This window comes from Durio zibethinus, chromosome 6 (genome assembly GCF_047325235.1).
Source record: "Durio zibethinus cultivar Kanyao isolate XHJ-2024 chromosome 6, ASM4732523v1, whole genome shotgun sequence".
Taxonomy (NCBI): Eukaryota; Viridiplantae; Streptophyta; class Magnoliopsida; order Malvales; family Malvaceae; genus Durio; species Durio zibethinus.
The window spans coordinates 6,119,127-6,139,761 of NC_143167.1; the positions used below are offsets into that span (position 1 = coordinate 6,119,127).

Here is a 20,635-nt window from a genome sequence, read left to right on the forward strand (position 1 = left end):
AGAAAGAACAATTTAACAATTACTTATCAGCTCAAGAAGTTGCATCCAGTAGCAAAGAATCCAGCAGGCGGCAGCAGTAACTTTTAAACTTCTTGCCCAAGATGTAAAGGGTAAGATTTATTATCTGTTCAATTCAAGCATTTACAGAATTTAGGACAGCACAAAAGATGTGCTGATTTACCAGTAAGCTTTACGCAGGACTTCTAAGCTCACCATTTACATCTTTAAAAATGTAGATTATTGGGTTCCACAATAATCCATCATAGTCGCAAATAGTCACAAAATCCAGCTCATATAAAACAAAATGCAAACAAGCATAAGCAAAGCCAACAACACAAAATAAGCAAACATACACAAGACATAGTCAGTTAAGACTTTTATTTTTACATGTCAAATCTGCTATTGTGGCAACTCGACTCAAATGATCATACCTTATTTATCCTATTTCACTTAAAAGAGGTACATATACATATAAAATAACTATCATGTTCTACATCCTATGTCCATTTCAAACTTACATATATTAAGTTCCACTCATCATATATAAGAACTAAGGAAAATTTTACCGTCTGAAATGTTTACATCCACAAAGAGATGTCCAATCAAATTACTTATACCTCTAGAAAGACACAAAGAGATGATTTCAGAACAAACTTACCATCACCACTGTGTGGATTGTTTTTAATTTCATGTTAGAGATTTATGGTTTACAAATTATTCAATATCAACATGAGTTTTATATTTTACAAACCACAGTTCGACTCCTATATTTCCTTATCAATCTGAAATTCTTTCATGCATAAACCATAATAAGCGAATGCATGGGTGCAATAAAATATAATAAAACCTAATCATGTAAACCATAACACTGTTAATTACTTCACTTTGCAGCAGGTTGCTTTCCTATTTTCCATCCCACCTTTAAATTTTTTCTTAAATTTGCTGGAAGTAAGCATCTTGAATCCCTCACCCCACCCCAGTTGGAATTCACAATACAATTACAAACCGGCATGCCACCAAATAGGTAGTGATGGAAGTTGATTTCTAATCAATTATGTTTTTCTTGTTATTCTTTTTAACAAATTTGCTTCTGAATCATGTAAAAGATGAAAAGTTAAATTCACCTATCTTCCTGTAATAACTTAATTCGGAGCTCCATTTCTGCTGCACTGAGTTGTTCATCAGGATATGTAACAGTAGATTTTTCAGAAAATTCTGCACTCTTTGCAAGAACTTTTCCTATTCATGATAAATGAAAATCACATCTTGAAACAAGTGAACTAAAACTTCATATGATGCAGCATAACATGCAAGGCATAGAACAGCAAAATTAAAAGGGAAACAAAGAGGGGGATGTATTGACTTTGAATCAAATAATTCTTGATAAATAAGCATGTATACAGTAAACCTCAGGCCCATAACCATAGAAATTAAACAGAATTATACACTTGTTAAGAGAGAAGCAAAAAATTAATAAAAATAAAATAAAAAACCAAAAACCAAAAACCAAGAACAAGAACAAGTTAACACCATTGATAAGCTATTCAATATATCAATGTCAACAAGGAGAGATAGAAAACTAAAAAGCCTTCTTCAGCAATTTATCAGAAAAGAAAAAATATCCAAAAGCATGCATGGCGACTGCTAAGAACAATGACAAACCTGTAAGTAAATCCTTAATGAAATCCGAGAATCATATTGTGGCAAAACTCATTCAACTGAAACTTGAAACTTACCCACAAAATCTCGACAATCTTGGAGATCGGAATAATTTTCAAACTCAAAGATGAAACTCCTATTCTGAAAGCAACACATAAAGAAAACTTTGAACACTTCATGTTTCAATCAAAACCACAGAAAAGCATTGAGATTCAATCTAAATAAATACTAAAACAAATCAATAACCAAAACCATTGTTATCTGTCCCTAAACAAAAATGAAGTCAATGGACATAAACAATGATACCTGATTATTAGTAAGATTAAGCCATGGCAGCTTGTTTGATCCCTCTTTCGTATGCTTTTGACCTGCACATTTCAGCATTTAAGCAACATTGTTTATACAATATGATAAGTGTTGCCGTGCAAATGTACATTCCGAACTACACACAGCATTGCAGCAATTTACCTTTAATGTATCGAAATTCGACATCAAGCTTTCCAGCAGACTTAGGATTATAAGGCACAAATAAAATTTTCTCAATTGTCTGTACAAAGCAAAGTTACTTACATCATTATTTCCTTCAATCACTCGATGACACATTATTAAAATACTCACCACAAAAATATTTATCAATACAATAAAACACATCACAAACTTAAATCATTTTCCTAAAGTAAAGCTTTCTCATCTGCAATAACTCTCTTTTTAGCACCTATCCAAAACCACATTTTATTACTATAAAATAAAATAAATAAAAACAGATGATTATTTAAACAAAATAATAATATAATACAAACTTTTAAAAAATGAAAAATAGCTAGCTCTAAATATAATGCATTCAAATCTTCAAATTTCATAAAAACAAAAAAAAAAAGATGAATTATTTAAACATTAGTTCATTATTCTTTTTCTACACCGATCAAATTTAAATGAAAAAAATAAATCATAAAAAATTAAATTAAATAAATAAATCAAATGAGTACCATTCTAAGAGTACCGGGAGTTCCAGGGTCCTTGATTGTGGTTTTATACTTAGCTCGCTTAGTCAAGTGACCGCTCGCCATCTTCGATTAATAAGGAAAATAGTTTATAAATTAATAATTATTTGATAAAAAAAATCATAAAATTGAGCTTTACAGTTTTGTTTATATCGTAGGTAGAGAAATGGAGATAGGATCGGTGAGGGAAAGACAAAGTTGCTGAGAAAGTGATGGAGAGAAGACTGAACGGAAAAGCCCGATCAACCCAGAAATCGACGAAATAATCATCGGAAGAGTGGATTGTTTTGTGGGGAGAAAAATTATGATTGGGCTGGACTGTTTAAGTTTCAGGCCCAAAATACGATTTCAAATTAGGCTTCTTTTAAACCGTTGGGCCCTGCGATCGACAAACGCTGCGTTAGAATTTGGTTCTAAATTGACCCGCCCATGGAACTAAACTCTGTATAGAATAAAGGAAAGATGTGAAAAATCTTTTTGAACAATGAAATAATTTTTTATTAAAATTTGAAATTAATTTTTATTTTATTATAATTTTAAATTTTAAAATAAAATTAGTTTTACAAACAATAAATAGTTTTTATACATTAAATTAAAATTCTAACTTTCCATTTAAATTAATTTTTATTAATTATAATTTTTAATTTTAATAATAATGTTATTATTATTAATTTTATAGATAAAAAAGTTTTTAAACTATATTGAATTATTATGGTTATGATAGAAATTTCTTAGATAATTTTAACTGGTTAAATTTTATCAAAGAGTGCATGAGTAATTAGATCTTATGCCATTATAATATGGGCAACTTTGATTTCATTATCAATTTTAAATTTTAATAACAATATTTTGATTTTATAAATATAAAATAGATTTAGTTATATTGAATTATTGTAATTGAAGTTTTTGAATAATAATTCTTGAAAAAAGTCTAAATTTCATCAAACAAAACTAAAGTTGAAGTTTTAATGAGAAATTAAAATCGTTTGTCATTATATATATATAGTTTGTCATTTATTAATTTTCATAGAGTTTAAGAAAAAATTTTAATTTTAACGTATTTCATATTAAAATTAAAATCTATGTTAAAAAGTAAAAAATATCATAAAATATAATTTTAAAATAAAAAATAAAAATTTTATATATTCAAATATATATATATATATATAATTTTAGGATATCCCAAAAAAATACATAAATATTTAAATGTTGACACAATGCATATAAATCAAAATGAAAAGAGATACAACTGCCTTCCTCTTTCGAATTATAATAGAAACAATTGGTGTGGACATAATACCTTCCCTACAATGCATATTCCGTGTTTAATTTCCATCACAAAAACTCAACATTCTATGAACAATTTTTGAGAATGTGAAAAAGCATTTTAAAAGTTTATTTGCAACACAAATAGTACTTAGATTAAATATTTTGGGCAAACCCAAAAGCAATGCTCCATCAACCTTTTTTCTTTCCTAAAGGATTATTATAGTCTTTGAAGAAATTAATAGATTGCATTAGACTTCTCTATAGAAAGTATATCAACAAATTAAAGCTTTAAGTAATCAAAACTTTTATCTCATCGCCCATCAACTGAGAGTCAGGGATAATTGTCATTTAGATTAGTAAATATAGCATATGGGGAAAACCACTAAATGGCATATAAAGTTAGTATTGTAAATGAAAGAGTAATGCACCATCATTCATTTAGTTTATTTTTTAATCAAATTTAACATGGAAAACATAACTGGGCCAATATTTATATAATCATGAAAATAACAATTGGTTAATAGATTTATTAATACCTAAACCATCAAAGCTAGGATGACAAAATCAAACATTTTCAGTTTATTGTTCTTCCCACGAACAATGGTGACACTAATGAACCTTTTCTAGACTCTTTTCGTTTCCTTTTTTTTTTTTTTCAATTAGATATCCTTAACAAATAATAAATCCCTTTTCAATCCATATTAAGCTTAGATGGCATAAAATGAATAATTAATTGGGTAAAATAAATAGCAAATTTGCTAATTTGGCTAAAATTTGGAGTCAATTGGAGCATGAAAATTGTTTTTATATATATATGTATAGATTTTAGTTGTTAGATAAAAAATTTACAAAAACTCAACTAGATTTAAGCCCTATTTGGATAATGTGGCATGGTTAGAGCCATAGTTCACACTTTAACTTCCCATTTTTCAATCTTCTCTCTCAGTTTCTCCCATGTCACCTGACCCATCACCTCATTGCTCGTTTCCTTTTTTATTATATTTTTTTTACAATCCCATAGGTAGTACATGTGTTTTTCATATAATAAATGAATATAATATAAAAAATATATAAAAATAATTCAATTTAAAATTTTAATAATAATTATATATAAGTTTAATAAAATAATAAAAATATACTTTATATTTTTCAATACAAATTATAACATATAATATTTTATATAAAACATTATAATAATTAACAAATTTTAATACTTTACATAATATAAATACAAATATAATTGATCATTCAATTATAGATAGAGAGGGACTGTTTACATCTCTATTTCTTCTATTCACCCTCCACTACTATTAATACCAATACCTTATTCTCTTTACACCTCAAATTAAAACTTTAGTTTCCTAAAAAACCAAACACCCCACACCCTATTTATTTTTCTTCATTGAAACCCTAAACTCTTTTGGAGCTTTAAATCAAGCCCAAATTTTGATTTTGATGTTAGATTACTTAGAATCATAGGTAAATCATTTTTTTTTTTTGTTTTTTTCATTTGATTTTGTGTTTCATTTCCAAATATTTAAAATTTCAAGTTTATGGGTGTCATTTGGGACAGCAATTCGAGCCATTTGAAAATAAATTTTCAAAATACATTAAAAGTTTATGGAAATAGATGTTTGGAAACTTTTTTAACATATTAAAAATTCATTTTTGAAAATCTAATTCTAAAAACCTTTGAAAAATTTTGAAAGTGTTTTTCTAGAATTTCTTAATAGTTTATGGATATTCATTTACGAAATCATTTAAAAACTTTTAGAAATAAATTTCAGGTACACAATAACCTTTGACCACTAATAGAGATTAGATAACTTTTTAATACATAAAAATTAACCTTATTATGTCATTAGTAGACTGACAACTCCATCAATAGAGATCTCTAATATTTTGGTCATCAGATATTATATGTTCAATAATATTTGTAACATTTTACAATTTTAATAAACGTGCATCTGGGATGAATCACTTAATGTGAAAAAGTATGTGTGCAAATTAACTGTTGTACCATTTGTGATAAAGTGTGACTGTTTCATTGCACATGGTGTAGTAGTCACTTGCACGAGTATTTTTCATACTAAGTAATTTTTTTCAAATGCATATTTGTTAAAATTAATAAATGTTTCGAACGTTAGTTAACGGATAATGTTGAGTCAAAAGATTAAAGGTTTTACTATTAGAATTAAACATTATATATGTCGGATAAATCATTACAGATCAATTTAAAAATCATAACAAAAAATTAAAGTAAAAAATTACTTCCAAAAATAATTTATAAATAATTGTAATACTTTTTAAAAATGTATTTTTGATATAGGTAAGAAGTTTTCACAACTATATTTTCGATCCATTGAAGAGGTTTTCAAAAATTAATTTTCAATTAAAAATCGAAAAAAGTGTAAAAAAAAAAAAAAAAAAGGTATTTAAATAAATTTTTATTTGATTAATTTTGTAAGGTGTATTAGTGGTTACTGGGGTGCAAATAATCCCACCCTTGTGGACGCCGAGACCAAATCAAACCCTCTTTTTTCTCCCAAGAAAATCAAACCCATCAAAAAAATCACTTATTCGTTTTCCCTTGCTCAAAATTCAAAACTTAAAATCCAAAAGGTTAAAAATAAAAGAAAATCTCCCAAAGCCTCTTTCCTTTGTCCTTCTTCCGTCTCTCTTGGTTCTCTACTCCCTCTTTACTACGAAATTCAAACCCTAAATTCTTAAAAAGGAAACACAGTTTTCCACTTTTGTCCTCTTTTTGTTGTCCTTAATGATCTAAGCAGTCGTTTTCGTTTTTTACCATCGAGTTTGGTCCACAATGTCGGACGATATGTTATTACATTTCTCTTCAAATTCCTCAAACCAATCGGACCAATCTTTGCCCACCAAGATTGCAAAGCTAGAAGCTCGCTTGGTAGGCAAGGCCTCTTTAGCAACTGCTTCTCAGCAACCGCCGCAACCGCAACAACTACAACAGCAGCAGCAGCAGCAGCAGCAGCAACAACCGACTTGGTCTTCTCTGTCGTCGGCTTCCAAATTTGGTTCCTCTGAGGACTTGCCTGAGGCTTCTAGTTCAAGTGATTCTGATGACGAGGTAAAAAGCCCTTACCATCCTTTCGACATTTGTTTTTTTTTTTTTTTTAATACTTTCCAAATACGGATTAATAGAAAAATAACTGTAAGTTTTGAAGCACATTTCATTGCTACATTTTATTTTAGATGGAACAATTACGACTTGGATGTATTACGTTTATTGTTTATTGATTTGAAAACTACTGGTTCAGCGCGGCATTGGCTTACTTTGCGTTGCAATACAACATGCCTGATAGGAACGATTGGTTTAAATGATTAGGACTTTCGATTTATTACGATGGATCATTGACATGGATAGAATGTTAGGGTTAATAACTGTGTTTTCGTGCTTGAAGTTGCTAAAGTTTGGGGATAAATTTTGTACCATTTGACCAAAGGAATAATCATATCTATGATATGTTTGGCAGTTTCACCTTCTCCATTTATATACGCTATTTGGATTATGTGACCCACAGTCCCCCTTGTTCAAGTATTGTTGAATTCGTGATATCATTCAAGTTTTAAAACTTGGATTAACGTATTTTTATATGTCTAATTATGCTAGAATGGAGGTGAGTTTTTAATACAAGCCAATACTCTGAAGCGCCAGAAAGTTCAAGGAGATGATACCTCACCAGTTTTTGAACATGTGGAGGTAGGTTTATGGTTCATGAGCTAATCCTTTTGGAGGTTTGAAATAATCTCTTTGCTTTTGAGCTCTTCAAGGTAATTTGATGACATTTTTAGTGAATCAATTTGTTTGATGGCTTCACTGTCTCTATTTATTTATCTGGGGACTGTAAGCTTTACTTTTTCGATCTCCAGAAAAGGATTACATAAATTTATCTTTGTTTGAAAAATGAATCAGGCAGTTGCTGAAGGGAGGCAAAAGATTGTGGAAGCCATGGAGTCGAAGGCAAGTTCCAATGGGAATAGGAGAAAACAGGGCCGTGGAAGGGGCCATTCTGTTTCAAGCAGAGGCCGTGGTTCTAGAGCTAATGATCAGACAAGACAACATATATCTAGTTCCATGGTAACGCTTTCAAATGGTCAGCTTGAGAACTCATTTCATAAGGTGCTCTTCACTGCCACAGGATGTTTTGTTTTTTATTTCCTCTCTGATTATGATTAAAAGTCATCAATGCCAAAAATGCTCTTTTAGGTTGTTCTCTAGTAACCTTTTTGGCATATTGGACAATTCACTTGAGTGCTGTTGTACTTGCTTTGCTTAAGTGGCAGCAAAGGTGGGTGAAGCTTGGGCATGTCAAGGTCAAACTTATAAAGTTTAAAAATTGGAGATGAAACCAAAGGAAAATAAAATAATCTTGAGGACATGACTCACATTTTCTTCTCTTTCAATATTTAAGCTTATTTTCTATGAGTCCTTTGTATTCTACACTTTACATGGTTCAAGAGGAAGGAGAGTTATAAAGGAAAATAAAGAAAAGTGAGGTTTCTTTTGATAAGAGAAAAAGTTTATTCTTTAAAAGTGGAGCAAAAACCTGTGTGACACTGGTGCCCAAGTGTCTATCATTTTCTCCTGCCACTTTTAAGCTGCTTATTGAGAAAGAAAATTTAAGAACGTTTCCTTTATTAAATTTTGAAACAAATAGGGGAAAACCGGGGGAAAGAAAATTTTTATTCTGTTCCTTTATGGCATACCAGACTAGTTAGCTAAATTTCATAATTATTATACCAGATTAGTTGTATAAGTCAAATCATAAACAATTACGGCATTTTGTTATATATTCTTCTATCAGGATAGTAGGCCTAAAGAGCAGTTCTGGACTGATGACCACACTTCACTAGAGGTATGTACTTTGATAAAGTTTGCCTTCGTTTTAACAATTCAAATTTCTTCGTCATTTCTTTTGGCAACTAAATTTCTTTTTAGTCCAGAAAAAGTGGAGGAAAGATGAATACTAATTGCTTTTGCATGTTAGCTTTCTTCTAAAATACATTTTTGGGTCATCTTTCTTGGGTTGCAGCAAAATTTTTGTAACTCACAGTTCTTATCCTTTTGTTTGGCAACTTAACTTAGGAAGAGGTGACATCTTTACGTGCCAAAGTTGCAGCATTGGAGGATGACCTTCATAAATGTCGTCAAGAAGCCTCTGATTATCAAAATCTATGTCGGCAACTAGAAAAGGTTTTTAAGTGCATCTGCTATGTGACCTTTTTTTTTAATCTGGTACATAGTTCTTTATGTACTTACTACTTACCTTTTCGTGTTTATTGTGTTTTTGACAGGAATTGAAAGATATTAAAGATTATGATCAGCAAATGAAGCCAAAGGTGTTTATTACACTTTATTGATGGATCTCAATATAATACAAGTTCTAACTTTATTCAGCCATAGATTTGACCTATATCACATCTCTACAACATTTATATTCTAGCCATAGATATCAAATTGTCTTTGAACGCAATGTTAGAAAAAAAATGCTTTTCTTCATTTGACGCATTTATGCTGGAAACTTAGGAGTTATGCAATATTGGAATCTAGTGCACCTGGATTCTTGTTATTTGCTATAATAGGGGGCTTGTTCTTTGCATCAGTCTGATATATAAAGTTTGTTTTAATATTTCGATTCACCTCTGCATCTTCTCAAGACTGTTTCTGTAATATTCTTGTGAACTGTTATTTTTATGTGCATAGTTGAAATTCTAAAAAGTGTTGTTTGTTACACAAGATAGAAAATCAAACTCTATAAAAATGTTCGCTCATACTGGAAATAGAAAAGAAAAATAACTAGAAAAAGAAAGTATTTTTACTAAGTGTGCTTGTTAGTAATTTATAGTGTCAGCTTTAATTCTGGGCCTCTTATCTGATTGTGATTTAGAGAACAAAAATGATATCTGATCTGCTGATAGCTGTTTCAAAAGCTGAGAGACAGGAAGCTAGGATGAAAGTAAGGCAGGATTCCTTGAGACTCGGGAATGTGGGTGTAATCAGGTATATAAAAAGCTTTACAAATTTAGTGAATGTTCTTGGAACAGATTTTTATGCTTGACATGGTGCGTAGTCTGAATGAGAGAAAAAGCAAAATTTTAAAATTTTGATAAAGAATGTCGAAATATTTCATACAACGAAAAGCAAAAAAATGACAACTACATTAAGTATCTAAAAGTGTTAAATAAAAGCAAAAGAATGACAACTAGGATGGTTGTGTGCTACAAAATCCTTGAGTCTTGGCAATTTAGGTGTAATTGGGTTTATAACAATTTTTAGCTTTAGATAACATGCTACTATGAACTCTTCATAGTTGGTATGGTTCTTGGTCAGAGCGAGAGAAAAGCAAAATGAAAAAAAAAATGAATGTTGTTATATTTGATTGCATAATCAAAAGCGAAGAAATGGTGACTATGCTAAGTATTTAAAAATATTCAATCTGGGAATGTATTGATATAGATGGACTCACAAAGTAGCTACATGTTGTTTGGGAACATTATAATGCAACTCATTATGAATATCACAATCTATGGTGCTAAATAATGCATGAATAGTGTGATTCCTCATAGAGAGTTTTTTCTTGTAGAAAAAAACTGTATTGCACATTATAAATTGAAAGGCAGTCTTCACTGTTGATAATAATACGCCACCATATTTTCCACAATTCCCAGAGATTAGTAAAGCATGAGATCGTATGTTAAACTTAAGTGGGAGGAAAAAAGTGATTTGGTGAATTATGCAATGTAATATGTCTTAATTCTTATAATTCTGTGTATGTGCTGCTGGAGTTATATGGTTTAAGTATCCAAGAATGCTGCTTCGTTTAATATTTTTCTTTCTTTCTCTATCATGTGCCTCATTAATGTAGTGTGTAACCACGTTGTTAGTGTTACTCCTCCTTGCATCTCTTGATTAATGAGTTGGCCTGACATTCTTTTGCCTTCAGAGCTGGAACAGTCATATCTGAAACGTGGGAGGATGGGCAAGCACTGAAAGATCTAAATGCTCATCTTGTATGTTCTTCTTCTTCTCTCTCTCTCATTCTCTCTCTCACACATATATATATAAATTAGCAATAAAAGAAAAAGTTAATTGATGTAATGATAAGGATGAGGATTCTCTGTTTTTTAGTGTGTTAGCATGATGATTTATATATAGTTTTTAAATGTGTTTCCCTTTCATTTTCTTTTCTTTTAGAGACAATTGTTGGAAGCTAAGGAGGCTGTTGAACGACATAGGAAACAATTGAAGAAGCGACAATCTGGTAAAGCCTAATTTCTGCGGTTCCGGTGTTTAAGAATTCATACTGTCTGTAGTAATCCAAGTTCTGGAACTATATGGGAATAGATTTCTGTTCAGTCTGTTTTAAGTGTTATGGGATTATAAACAGGATAACTTAAGGATGTCGGTTCATGTGTTTGCATTCATAAAACCAGCTGGCATTGTTGACATCTGACATTTACATGCTTCTAACTTTTACTTGAAGACTTTACTCTTGGTGTATGTGCACCTAACATGTTGATACGCACACACACAAATAAATATACTCGTTGATATGGAACATAAACAAATATTTAGCATAGACACACACACACACACACACAGCACTAACTCTGCAAATAGAAATAACATGTAAAAGGGTATAAATCTGAAAGAAGAGCAACTTTCTCTTGCTTGAAGACAAAGGTGATGCGACTGATGCAGAACCAGGTGCACAAGAAGAAGATATTCTCATCCAGGATGAGATATACAAATCACGTTTAGCAAGTATTAAACGTGTAAGTTTATCTCCACATATGATTGTTCCTTAGTTTTTCTGATATTATTGAGGGCACAAAGGTTTTGTTGATTTTTTCCTTGCACATTCGTGATTGAGTTGTGGATGTTCTGTAGGAGGAGGAGAGTATTCTCCGTGAAAGAGATCGCTATGAACTAGATAAAGGAAGGCTTATACGTGAAATGAAGCGCATCCGAGATGAGGATGGTTCCCGTTTTAACAATTTTCAAATTCTGAATAATAGATATGCCCTTTTAAATCTTCTTGGCAAAGGAGGATTCAGTGAGGTTTATAAGGTCAGAACTTTGGCAAGCTTCTATCTTTGATATTCAAATGTTTTGCTGAGCATGTTTGACTAAGGCCCATTTGCTATGTCAAAAGTCTAGAATTCGTTTGCCAAAATTGGCAATTGTGAAAACATATCTTTTTGCAGTGATTTGAAGTAAGAAATTTCCGGCAGGCTTATGACTTGGTAGAGCATAGATACGTTGCATGTAAACTTCATGGTCTGAATGCTCAGTGGAGTGAGGATAAGAAGCAAAGTTACATCCGGCACGCAATTCGAGAGTACAATATTCACAAGACATTGGTGCACCATCACATTGTTAGGCTTTGGGACATTTTTGAGATTGACCATAATACGTTCTGCACTGTCTTAGAGTACTGCAGCGGTAAACTCTCTCAAGTCTCAACCACATTATTTGTCTGGGAGTCTTATTTTATTTAGTTTGGTTGGTAGAGAAGTCCTGCAAATCTTGTCTAGATGATGGCTTTATAAATCTGCCTTGCATGCTTAACTTTCATTTCTTTTTGTCTTCTGTTTTCTTTTATTGGTTTCAGGTAAAGATCTTGATGCTGTTTTGAAGGCAACGCCAGTGTTGCCTGAGAAAGAAGCTAGGATTATCATAGTTCAAATATTCCAAGGCCTTGTATACTTGAATAAAAGAGCGCAGAAGATTATCCATTATGATCTGAAGCCTGGGAATGTTCTCTTTGATGAGTTAGGTGTAGCAAAAGTGACTGATTTTGGTCTTAGCAAAATAGTAGAGGATGATGTTGGATCCCAGGGGATGGAACTTACATCCCAGGGAGCTGGGACATATTGGTGAGTAATGCAGTTTGATGTCCTTCCTTGAACCTTTAACTCTTGAAATGCCTGCCTTTTCTGCTTTTTCTTCTCATTTCTGCTGCAATTGTTTTCATAACTTATACCAATTATATGCTAAATGTAGCACTTTTACAACTTGAATGTATAATGAATGCTCTGTTGAATATTATCTGGCCTTTGAGAAGGGTTTGTGTAAAGAAAACTCATACCTATTTGTGCTGCATATGTTGAATTTGTTGCTGTAGAAATGACCATATAATTTTGAAATATTACTGAAAGCAAGAGTGCTGATGTTACATATGTAATTATGGATGTCATGAGCACAAATATTGTAAATTTCTTTATGGGGATAAATTATTGGAAAGAAAATTCTCTCTTTGTGGTTCTGATTTTTCGTGCTACGTGTTTTATGGTGAAAACAATAGTGCATTCTACTCTATGTCCTTGAAAGCTGCTGTCATAACAGGCTCCCTTTCCATAAGGGTGGACTTGTTAATCTACTTTAATGATTATATGGTGGCTTCTCTTATCATTTTCCTCCTTTTCTCTGTATTGCTTTTTAATGAGTTGGTGATTCTAGTTTCCTATGTTTGGATAAAACCTCTTCTTTTTTATTTGTGCTTATTCTATAGTATGTGGTCATCTTCTCTATATCTTTTCATGAGCTAGAGTTTGTTGTTTTTTGTTTTATAATGTCAGGTACTTGCCCCCAGAATGCTTTGAGCTCAGCAAGACACCTCTGATTTCATCAAAGGTCAGTGACTTTATTCCCAATCTCTTCTTTCTCTCTCTGTTTTCCTTTCTAAGTGAGGGTGAGGCCATGTATGTGGAACATGATAAGTGGACGGTTTCATTAACATATAGAGTTTAACTTTTTTGCCCTTATGAATTTTTGTTCTAGTTCATCAGATTTAGAATGCCTGAATAGTTATCTGATCCTATGCACCATTATTAGTTATGATTTGGTATTTGGGTTTTCAGCTTTTTTGATTTGATATTCCTTTTGAAACAGGTGGATGTTTGGTCTGCTGGTGTTCTACTTTACCAAATGCTTTTTGGTAGACGCCCATTTGGGCATGACCAGACTCAAGAACGAATATTGCGTGAAGACACAATTATCAAAGCACGCAAGGTTGAATTCCCATCAAGACCTACCATCTCCAATGAGGCAAAGGTTAGTTCTCTCTATCTTAGGTAATTGCTGCTGCATGTTTTTGTCTTGATGGATGAAACAACTTCTGTACATAAGCATCAAAAGTGGAGTTATTGAAGAAATCTCTAGAATAAAACTATTTCATTCTTCTATATTTTTCTTATTACAATGCTAGAATTGCATGAAAATATATAGGCTAAAGACTGAATATTCTCAGCCTTAAAATTCAAGATTTTCATACATTAAAACAGCTAATCAAAAGAGTTATTTACTCTCTACACATAATAGGAAAATATCTATCGGATTTGGTGTAATTACCCAAATCACTCCTTATTCTAAAAATAAGAGACTTAACTAAAATAGACAAAGTCAACTAATCAAGTAATAATGAAGATTAGATTTCCACACTCCCCCTTAAGTTGGGTGGTAGATGTCAATCATGCTCAGCTTGGACTTCAGATTCTCGAAGTTGTTTCGAGAGAGAGCCTTAGTGAGTATGTCTGCAGTTTGGAGGCATGTGGGAGTATAAACTAATCTAACAATTCCTTCCTTTATCCTCTTTTTGATGAAGTGATGATCAATCTCTACACATTTAGTCCTATCATTATGAGCAGGATTCTTTGCTATACTTATGGCAGCTTTGTTGTTGTAGAATATCTTCATGGATTTTTTTGCAGAGACCTTTAACTTCCTTAGCAATCTTTTTAGCCAAATTTCCTCATATATGCCATGAGACATAACTCTAAACTCGGCTTCCGCGCTACTTCTATCCACCACAGATTGCTTCTTGTTTCGCCAAGTAACCAAAATTTCCCACACATAGGTACAAAAACCAGTAGTTGATCTTTAGTCAATAACAGATCCAGTCCAATCAACATCAGTGTAAATTTCAACATGTCAGTTAGGGGTGTAAATGATATATTAGTATTCGCAAGTTACTTGGGTTCAATTCGAATAAAACTCGAATTCGGCTCGATTATTATCGAGTCGAGCTCAAGTTCGAGTAGCTCGACTTATCGATCGAGCTGAATTCGAGCATTCTTATACTCAGCTCAAGTAGTTCGCGAGCCTAATCGATCTTTTATATTTTAATATATTTTAATTATTTTAATTAATAAACTATCTCGCACTCGAGCTTGAGCTCGAGCACAAACAATCGAACTTTTGTCAAATATAAGAATCGAGCTTATTTTCACATGTTAATCAAGCCTAATCGAACGAGCTCGAGTAGCTCGATTTTTATATTGAGTCGAGCTTGAGCTAAAAAAATAAAACTCAATCGAGTGCGAGCCGAGTTTCGAGCCTCGAATTTCGAATCAAGCTCGAGCTTAATATTATATCAGCTCGAACTCAATCGATTACACTTCCGATTTCGGTGTGATGTCTTCTTAAAAAATAACCCTTTTTTAGGTAATGTAAGATTCGATACACAGCGCTTAAGTGTTTTTTGGTGGGGTTGTTGATGAATCTGCTTATTGTGTTAATTGAAAAACTGATATTTGGTCATGTATGAGAGAGGTAGATGAGTTTCCCAATAAGTTTTTAATATTTGCCCTTATCTGTTGGTGGACTTCCTTCTTCCATTTCTACCTTATTCATTGTGTCCATAGGGGTGTTAGCAAGTTTGCATCCAAGCATTCCAGTTTCTTTTAGCAAGTCTAGGACATACTTACGCTGTGAAACAGAGATGCTATTCCTTGAGCGAGCTACCTCTATGCCAAGAAAATATTTGAGGTGTTCCAAATCTTTGATTTCAAATTCTTTGGCTAGGAGGTTCTTTAGGTTGCTAATTTCTTCCACATGGTCTCCAGTAAGAATAATATAATTCACATAGGCATAAGAATGGCCATTTTTCCTTCAAGTGAATGTTTGACAAATATTGGTGTGATCGATCTGGCATTGTGAAAAACCATACTTTTTTACCACTTTTGTTAGTATATTAAACAATGCACATGGGGATTGTTTGAGACCATATAAAGACTTTTGAAGCTTATATACCTTGCTAGAATTGTCCTGGTTTTTGAATCCTAGAGGGATTTTCATTTAAACTTCTTCTAGGTCACCTTTAAGAAATGCATTTTTGACATCTAGTTGGTGGATTGGCCAATCTAGATTTGTTGCCAATGATAATAACACCCGGATTGAATTAAGTTTAGCAATCGGAGCAGATGTCTCCTTATGGTTAAAGCTATAAGATTGAGTAAATCTTTTTGCAACAAGTTGAGCTTTGAATCTGTTAATACTTGCATATGCATTGTGCTTGACAGTAAAAATCCATTTGCACCCAACTGGATTTTTCCTTTTAGGTAGTTCTGAAATCTCCCATGTTTTGTTCTTTTCTAGGGCCTTGATTTCTTCCAAAACAACTATCTTCCATTTTGGTTGCATGAGTGCTTCATAAATATTATTGAGAATCTGCATATCGTTTAGTGTGGTAACAAAAGCCCTATAACTGGGTGATAAACCTTCATAAGAAACCACATTACAGATTGGGTGTTGGGTACATGATCTCACACCTTTTCTTAGAGCAATCGATTGATCAAAATGATCAAAAGATTAAATTGAATTAGATTCAGTAAGAGTGTTACCTATGTTGGTTTCAAGTATCTCTGAAATTGGTTCAGATTCTTGGTTTTGTTTTGAAGTTGTACATTCTCCTAGATCCTTTTGAGTTTTATGTCTTTGTGAATAGACAATCAATTCTTTGTTTGTTTTCCCTTGTGTGGACTTTGGGCTTGGAGGATCTGGTTGGATGTTTTGGACTTGAAAGGGTGTTGGAGGATCTGGTTGGATATTTTGAACATGAAAGGGTGTTGGAGGATCTGGTTGGATATTTTGAACGTGAAAGGGAGTTTGAGAAGTGTTTGGTGGTTCGGTAATTAGACATTCCCAAAGTAGATATTCCTGTGTGATTGGATTCTTCCCCTGAATGGTAGTTTTGAGAAAGCAAGTTTGATTTTCAAAAAAGGTAACATTCATGGAATGGTAGAATTTCTTGGTTATTGGTGACTAACACTTGTATCCTTTTTGATTCGGGGAGTATCTAAGAAATATGCATTTGATGGATTTGGGATCTAATTTGCTTTGGTTTTGTTGGCTGGTAAAAACAAATACAATGCATCCGAACACTTTAATGGGAATAGACAAGATGATTTGAAGGTGAGGATAGGAATTGAGAAGGGATTGGCAAGGGCTTTGAAATTTCAGGACTTGAGAAGGTATTTTGTTTATAAGATATGTAGCGGTGAGAACAATCTCATCTTAAAAATGCTTAGGTATATGGGCAGTGATCATGAGGGATCTTGCAACTTCCAACAAATGTCGATTCTTTCTTTTAGCAACGCCATTCTGCTGAGGAGTGTCGACACATGAGTTTTGATGAATTATACCATGCTTTATTAGATATGATCGAAGAATTAAATTGTAGTATTCTCTCCCATTGTCGGTTCTCCACACTTGGATTTTGGTTTTGAATTGAGTTTGGATCATGTTGTTGAAGTTTTGGAATAGTTGGCCCATTTTTTATTTTTCCTTTATAAGGAATACGCAAATAACCCTGGTGTGATCATCAATAAATGTAACAAACCATCTGGAGCTAGTAATGTTATTAATTCTGGAGGGACTCCAAATATCATTGTGTATCATTGAAAAAGGATGGGATGATTTGTAAGGGTGATTAGGATATGTGGTACAAGTATATTTAAATAGTTGGCTGACTTCACATTGAAAGTTATTAGGATTTTGATTGAATAATGAGGAAACAACTTTTTGAAATACAAAAAATTTGGATGACTTAACCGATAGTGCCACAACATGATAGTATTATCTTTATTATTACTGGAGAATGAAGCCACACAAGAAGTCTTTTGATATTGTCTTTTAGAATCGTTAGCTTTGAAGATATAGAGTCCTGCACACATCTTAGCATTGCCAATCATCTTCCCTGAGTCCAAATCCTAAAATTCACACATAGTTGGAAAAACTTTAGTAACATACTTAAGGTCTCTTGTAAATTTGCATATAGAAAGTAGATTGCAACTTAGATTTGGGACAAACAAAATAGAATCAAGTGTTATCTCTTTGGAAATAATAATAGAACTTGTATCGGTTACTTTTGAAAGTGACTCATCAGCAATTCGAATGGTGAAGTTTTCATGACATGGGTTGTATTTACTAAATATAGATGCATCTCCAATCATATGTTTTGAAGCTTCTAAATTCACAATTCATGAATTTAATTTCTCTAGTTTTACACTTAAAACACTTAGAAAATTACTTTTTTGTGCTAAAGAACTTGTTCGAATAAGAGTAGTAATGTTCTATAGTGATTGGGAAACGCTAGCTCCGGGGTTAGAAGTAATCGCCGACGTCGGGCTCTCTTTTCTGTTGGCCATACCGGACTTCGAGTGAAAATTTTCAATGGTTCAGATCGTGTTCTGGTACCATGAAAAAATATGTAGAATAAAACTATTTTATTCTTCTATATTTTTCTTATTACAATGTTAGTATTGCATGAAAATATATAGGCTAAAAACTAAACATTTTCAACCTTAAAACCCAAGATTTTCATGCATTAAAACAGCTAATCAAAGGAGTAATTTACTCTCTATACAGGAAAATATATAATAGATTTAGTGTAATTAACCAAATCCTTCCTTATTCTAAAAATAAGAGATTTAACTTAAATAGATAAAGTCAACTAATCAAGTAATAATGAAGATTAGATTTTCACAGTTATATATCATGGTTATTGCAGTATGGCAGTTTGACTTTGACTTGATGTTCAATCATTTATTGTAGATAATCTCTTTTTCAGATAATACTTCCTCTCAATGGTGATGCCATAGCTGCAGAGTTTAGTTATTCTCCTTTCCCGTCCTAAGCACAAAATTTTTATTGATGCCTGCACAATAAGGGCATTTGTTATCTGTTTCTATGTACATGCCGCAGATTTGCTGAAATTATATTTCAGGAGTTTAGACTTTCAGTTGCTTGACTATCATGAAATGTGAATATATGGGGAGAACTTTTGGTTACTTAATGATAATTATAATTTTAACCGTGCAGGATTTTATTCGCCGATGTCTAACATATAACCAAGCAGAAAGGTCGGATGTTTTGACAATATCACAGGATCCATATCTTACATATTTAAAGAAGTAAAAATGTGAACATACGCAGCCAAAAGGTTCCAAAAAGAGCAGGGTCATAAAGGATATGCTTTGAATTCTTTTGAAATATCCGCATGGAATTTTGTATAGATTGTAAAGGTTTTGTAATTATATCCTGCTTGTTTGACCTGACAAATTTACTGTATTTTTTGGTTTTTCTTTCAAGTTCGATACATTTTTTTTTTTCTGTTATGTATGTTGTGCAAATGATAATTCATTTTTCTTCGTAACTGGATACAGAAAAGATGGCTTTAGCTTTTATTAAATTGACTGAACGCTTCGTCTATCTTTTTATTTTTATTTAAAAAAAGACTCAAACTTGTATAAATACAAATAAACACATTCCCTCTAGCTGAAGCCACAAAAACATCGTCTCATATCTCATGCACTCTCTGTGTCTTCTACTTCAACATTACCGTGCTCAAATTCTCACGGCAATCAAATCTTACAGCTCAGCAGCTCGACCGGGTATCGAGTTCGAAACCAAGGCCTGCTTCTAAGGTGTGAATCATCTTCAGCAGAAGGGTTGCCAGCAAGAAGCTCAAGGCTTGAAGTAGGGTCTCGCATAATTGTGGTTGAAGCACCCAAAATGATAAAGACGGCAGCATCAGTTCCATGCCTCAGAGTTAATTCTGGCTTGGTCAAGCCTGGAGATTTAGGAAGGTTTGAGCCAAATCTTTTTATAGTAGCTACTAATAATGAAATACTTGCTCTCTGGGCTTGGAATAATATGAGTGAATGACTTCCTTCTCCTTTGCAGAATTGTTTCAAGACGGCCCCAGGATGTGCGGGCTGTTCGTTTGGCAATTGGCAACTATCTTTCAGATGGGAAATACTTCAAAGCTTTGGAATTTGATGAATGATTGAGAATACAAGAGAAGCTCCATAGTCTATACATTTTGCATTTTATTTAATTTTAATTTTAATAAAAATTTTTCTTTGAATGTAATTGCTCTTATTTTATTGAAATAAAAAGTTTGCGATCATTTGAAAGGGAATTTTTTTGGCCAAGGTTTTTTATTCTTTTAATGAAAAATTACGTAATCGATATTAGGAAAAATAATAATAATAGAGATTTAATGGGATTATAACCATTTATAATTTATTTTAAATATGTTCTATGTATTTGTGACATTTCATGATATTCATACCATTTATAATTTATAAAATCAGCTTTATAATATAATGGACTTGAATAGTAAAATTTTTTCGTTTATGGAAAATCGAAAAGTGCATAAAAATCTTTATTTATGCATAGATGTATATAATAAAAAATAAAAAATAATAACAAGAGATATATTTAAAAAAAATAAGTTGATCTGAATCTTATGCAAATATCAGAATAAAAAAAAAAGAAGTTGAATTTGTTCCATGCTGCCATTTTAATTTGTAAAATCAACTTATAATAGAGATGAAAAAATTGACTTAAATAGCCATAGTATCTATATTTAAACACGTTCCTCTCT

General features: G+C 32.2%; 2 protein-coding genes across 7 annotated transcripts; one reads left to right on the plus strand and one right to left on the minus strand.

The window, feature by feature from the left end:
- Nucleotides 1-59: 59 nt before the first annotated feature.
- LOC149518384 (general transcription and DNA repair factor IIH subunit TFB1-1-like) lies at nt 60-2,919 on the minus strand. 2 transcript variants are annotated; one of them, XM_089761982.1, is made up of 5 exons: nt 2,646-2,919; nt 2,128-2,206; nt 1,966-2,027; nt 1,737-1,800; nt 60-124 (listed from the first exon to the last, which is right to left on the minus strand). In XM_089761982.1, exons 1-5 carry the CDS (start codon nt 2,724-2,726, stop codon nt 84-86), a joined length of 327 nt encoding a protein of 108 aa, XP_089618108.1. In that variant the 5' UTR covers nt 2,727-2,919; the 3' UTR covers nt 60-83. The 2 variants fall into 2 exon arrangements, with proteins under 2 accessions (XP_089618108.1, XP_089618109.1); XM_089761983.1 differs by lacking the exon at nt 60-124 and adding an exon at nt 1,125-1,239 and having other exon boundaries at nt 1,663-1,800.
- A 3,512-nt stretch (nt 2,920-6,431) lies between these two features.
- Nucleotides 6,432-20,154, plus strand: LOC111284636 (serine/threonine-protein kinase TOUSLED-like). Of its 5 annotated transcripts, XM_022873419.2 has the most exons (17): nt 6,438-7,029; nt 7,573-7,662; nt 7,876-8,082; nt 8,768-8,818; nt 9,049-9,156; nt 9,258-9,302; nt 9,851-9,963; nt 10,907-10,973; nt 11,158-11,224; nt 11,641-11,738; nt 11,854-12,033; nt 12,198-12,408; nt 12,578-12,842; nt 13,545-13,599; nt 13,858-14,019; nt 19,621-19,832; nt 19,930-20,154. In XM_022873419.2, the coding sequence occupies exons 1-17, from the start codon at nt 6,754-6,756 to the stop codon at nt 20,030-20,032; spliced, it is 2,310 nt and encodes a 769-aa protein (XP_022729154.2). In that variant the 5' UTR covers nt 6,438-6,753; the 3' UTR covers nt 20,033-20,154. The 5 variants fall into 5 exon arrangements, with proteins under 5 accessions (XP_022729158.2, XP_022729154.2, XP_022729156.2 ...); XM_022873423.2 differs by lacking the exons at nt 19,621-19,832; nt 19,930-20,154 and adding an exon at nt 19,066-19,433 and having other exon boundaries at nt 6,432-7,029; XM_022873421.2 differs by lacking the exon at nt 8,768-8,818.
- Nucleotides 20,155-20,635: the final 481 nt, after the last annotated feature.

Excerpts from the sequence above, each read along its gene's own strand:
- LOC111284636 (XM_022873419.2), top strand. The coding sequence starts at position 6,754 with ATGTCGGACGATATGTTATTACATTTCTCTTCAAATTCCTCAAACCAA. Across the intron at positions 11,225-11,640 it reads ATTGAAGAAGCGACAATCTG|ACAAAGGTGATGCGACTGAT; the intron begins GTAAAGCCTAAT and ends TCTTGCTTGAAG. Across the intron at positions 12,034-12,197 it reads GATTCAGTGAGGTTTATAAG|GCTTATGACTTGGTAGAGCA; the intron begins GTCAGAACTTTG and ends AATTTCCGGCAG.
- LOC149518384 (XM_089761982.1), bottom strand. The coding sequence starts at position 2,726 with ATGGCGAGCGGTCACTTGACTAAGCGAGCTAAGTATAAAACCACAATC. Across the intron at positions 2,207-2,645 it reads CTCCCGGTACTCTTAGAATG|ACAATTGAGAAAATTTTATT; the intron begins GTACTCATTTGA and ends TGCTTTGTACAG. Across the intron at positions 2,028-2,127 it reads CGAATTTCGATACATTAAAG|GTCAAAAGCATACGAAAGAG; the intron begins GTAAATTGCTGC and ends TGAAATGTGCAG.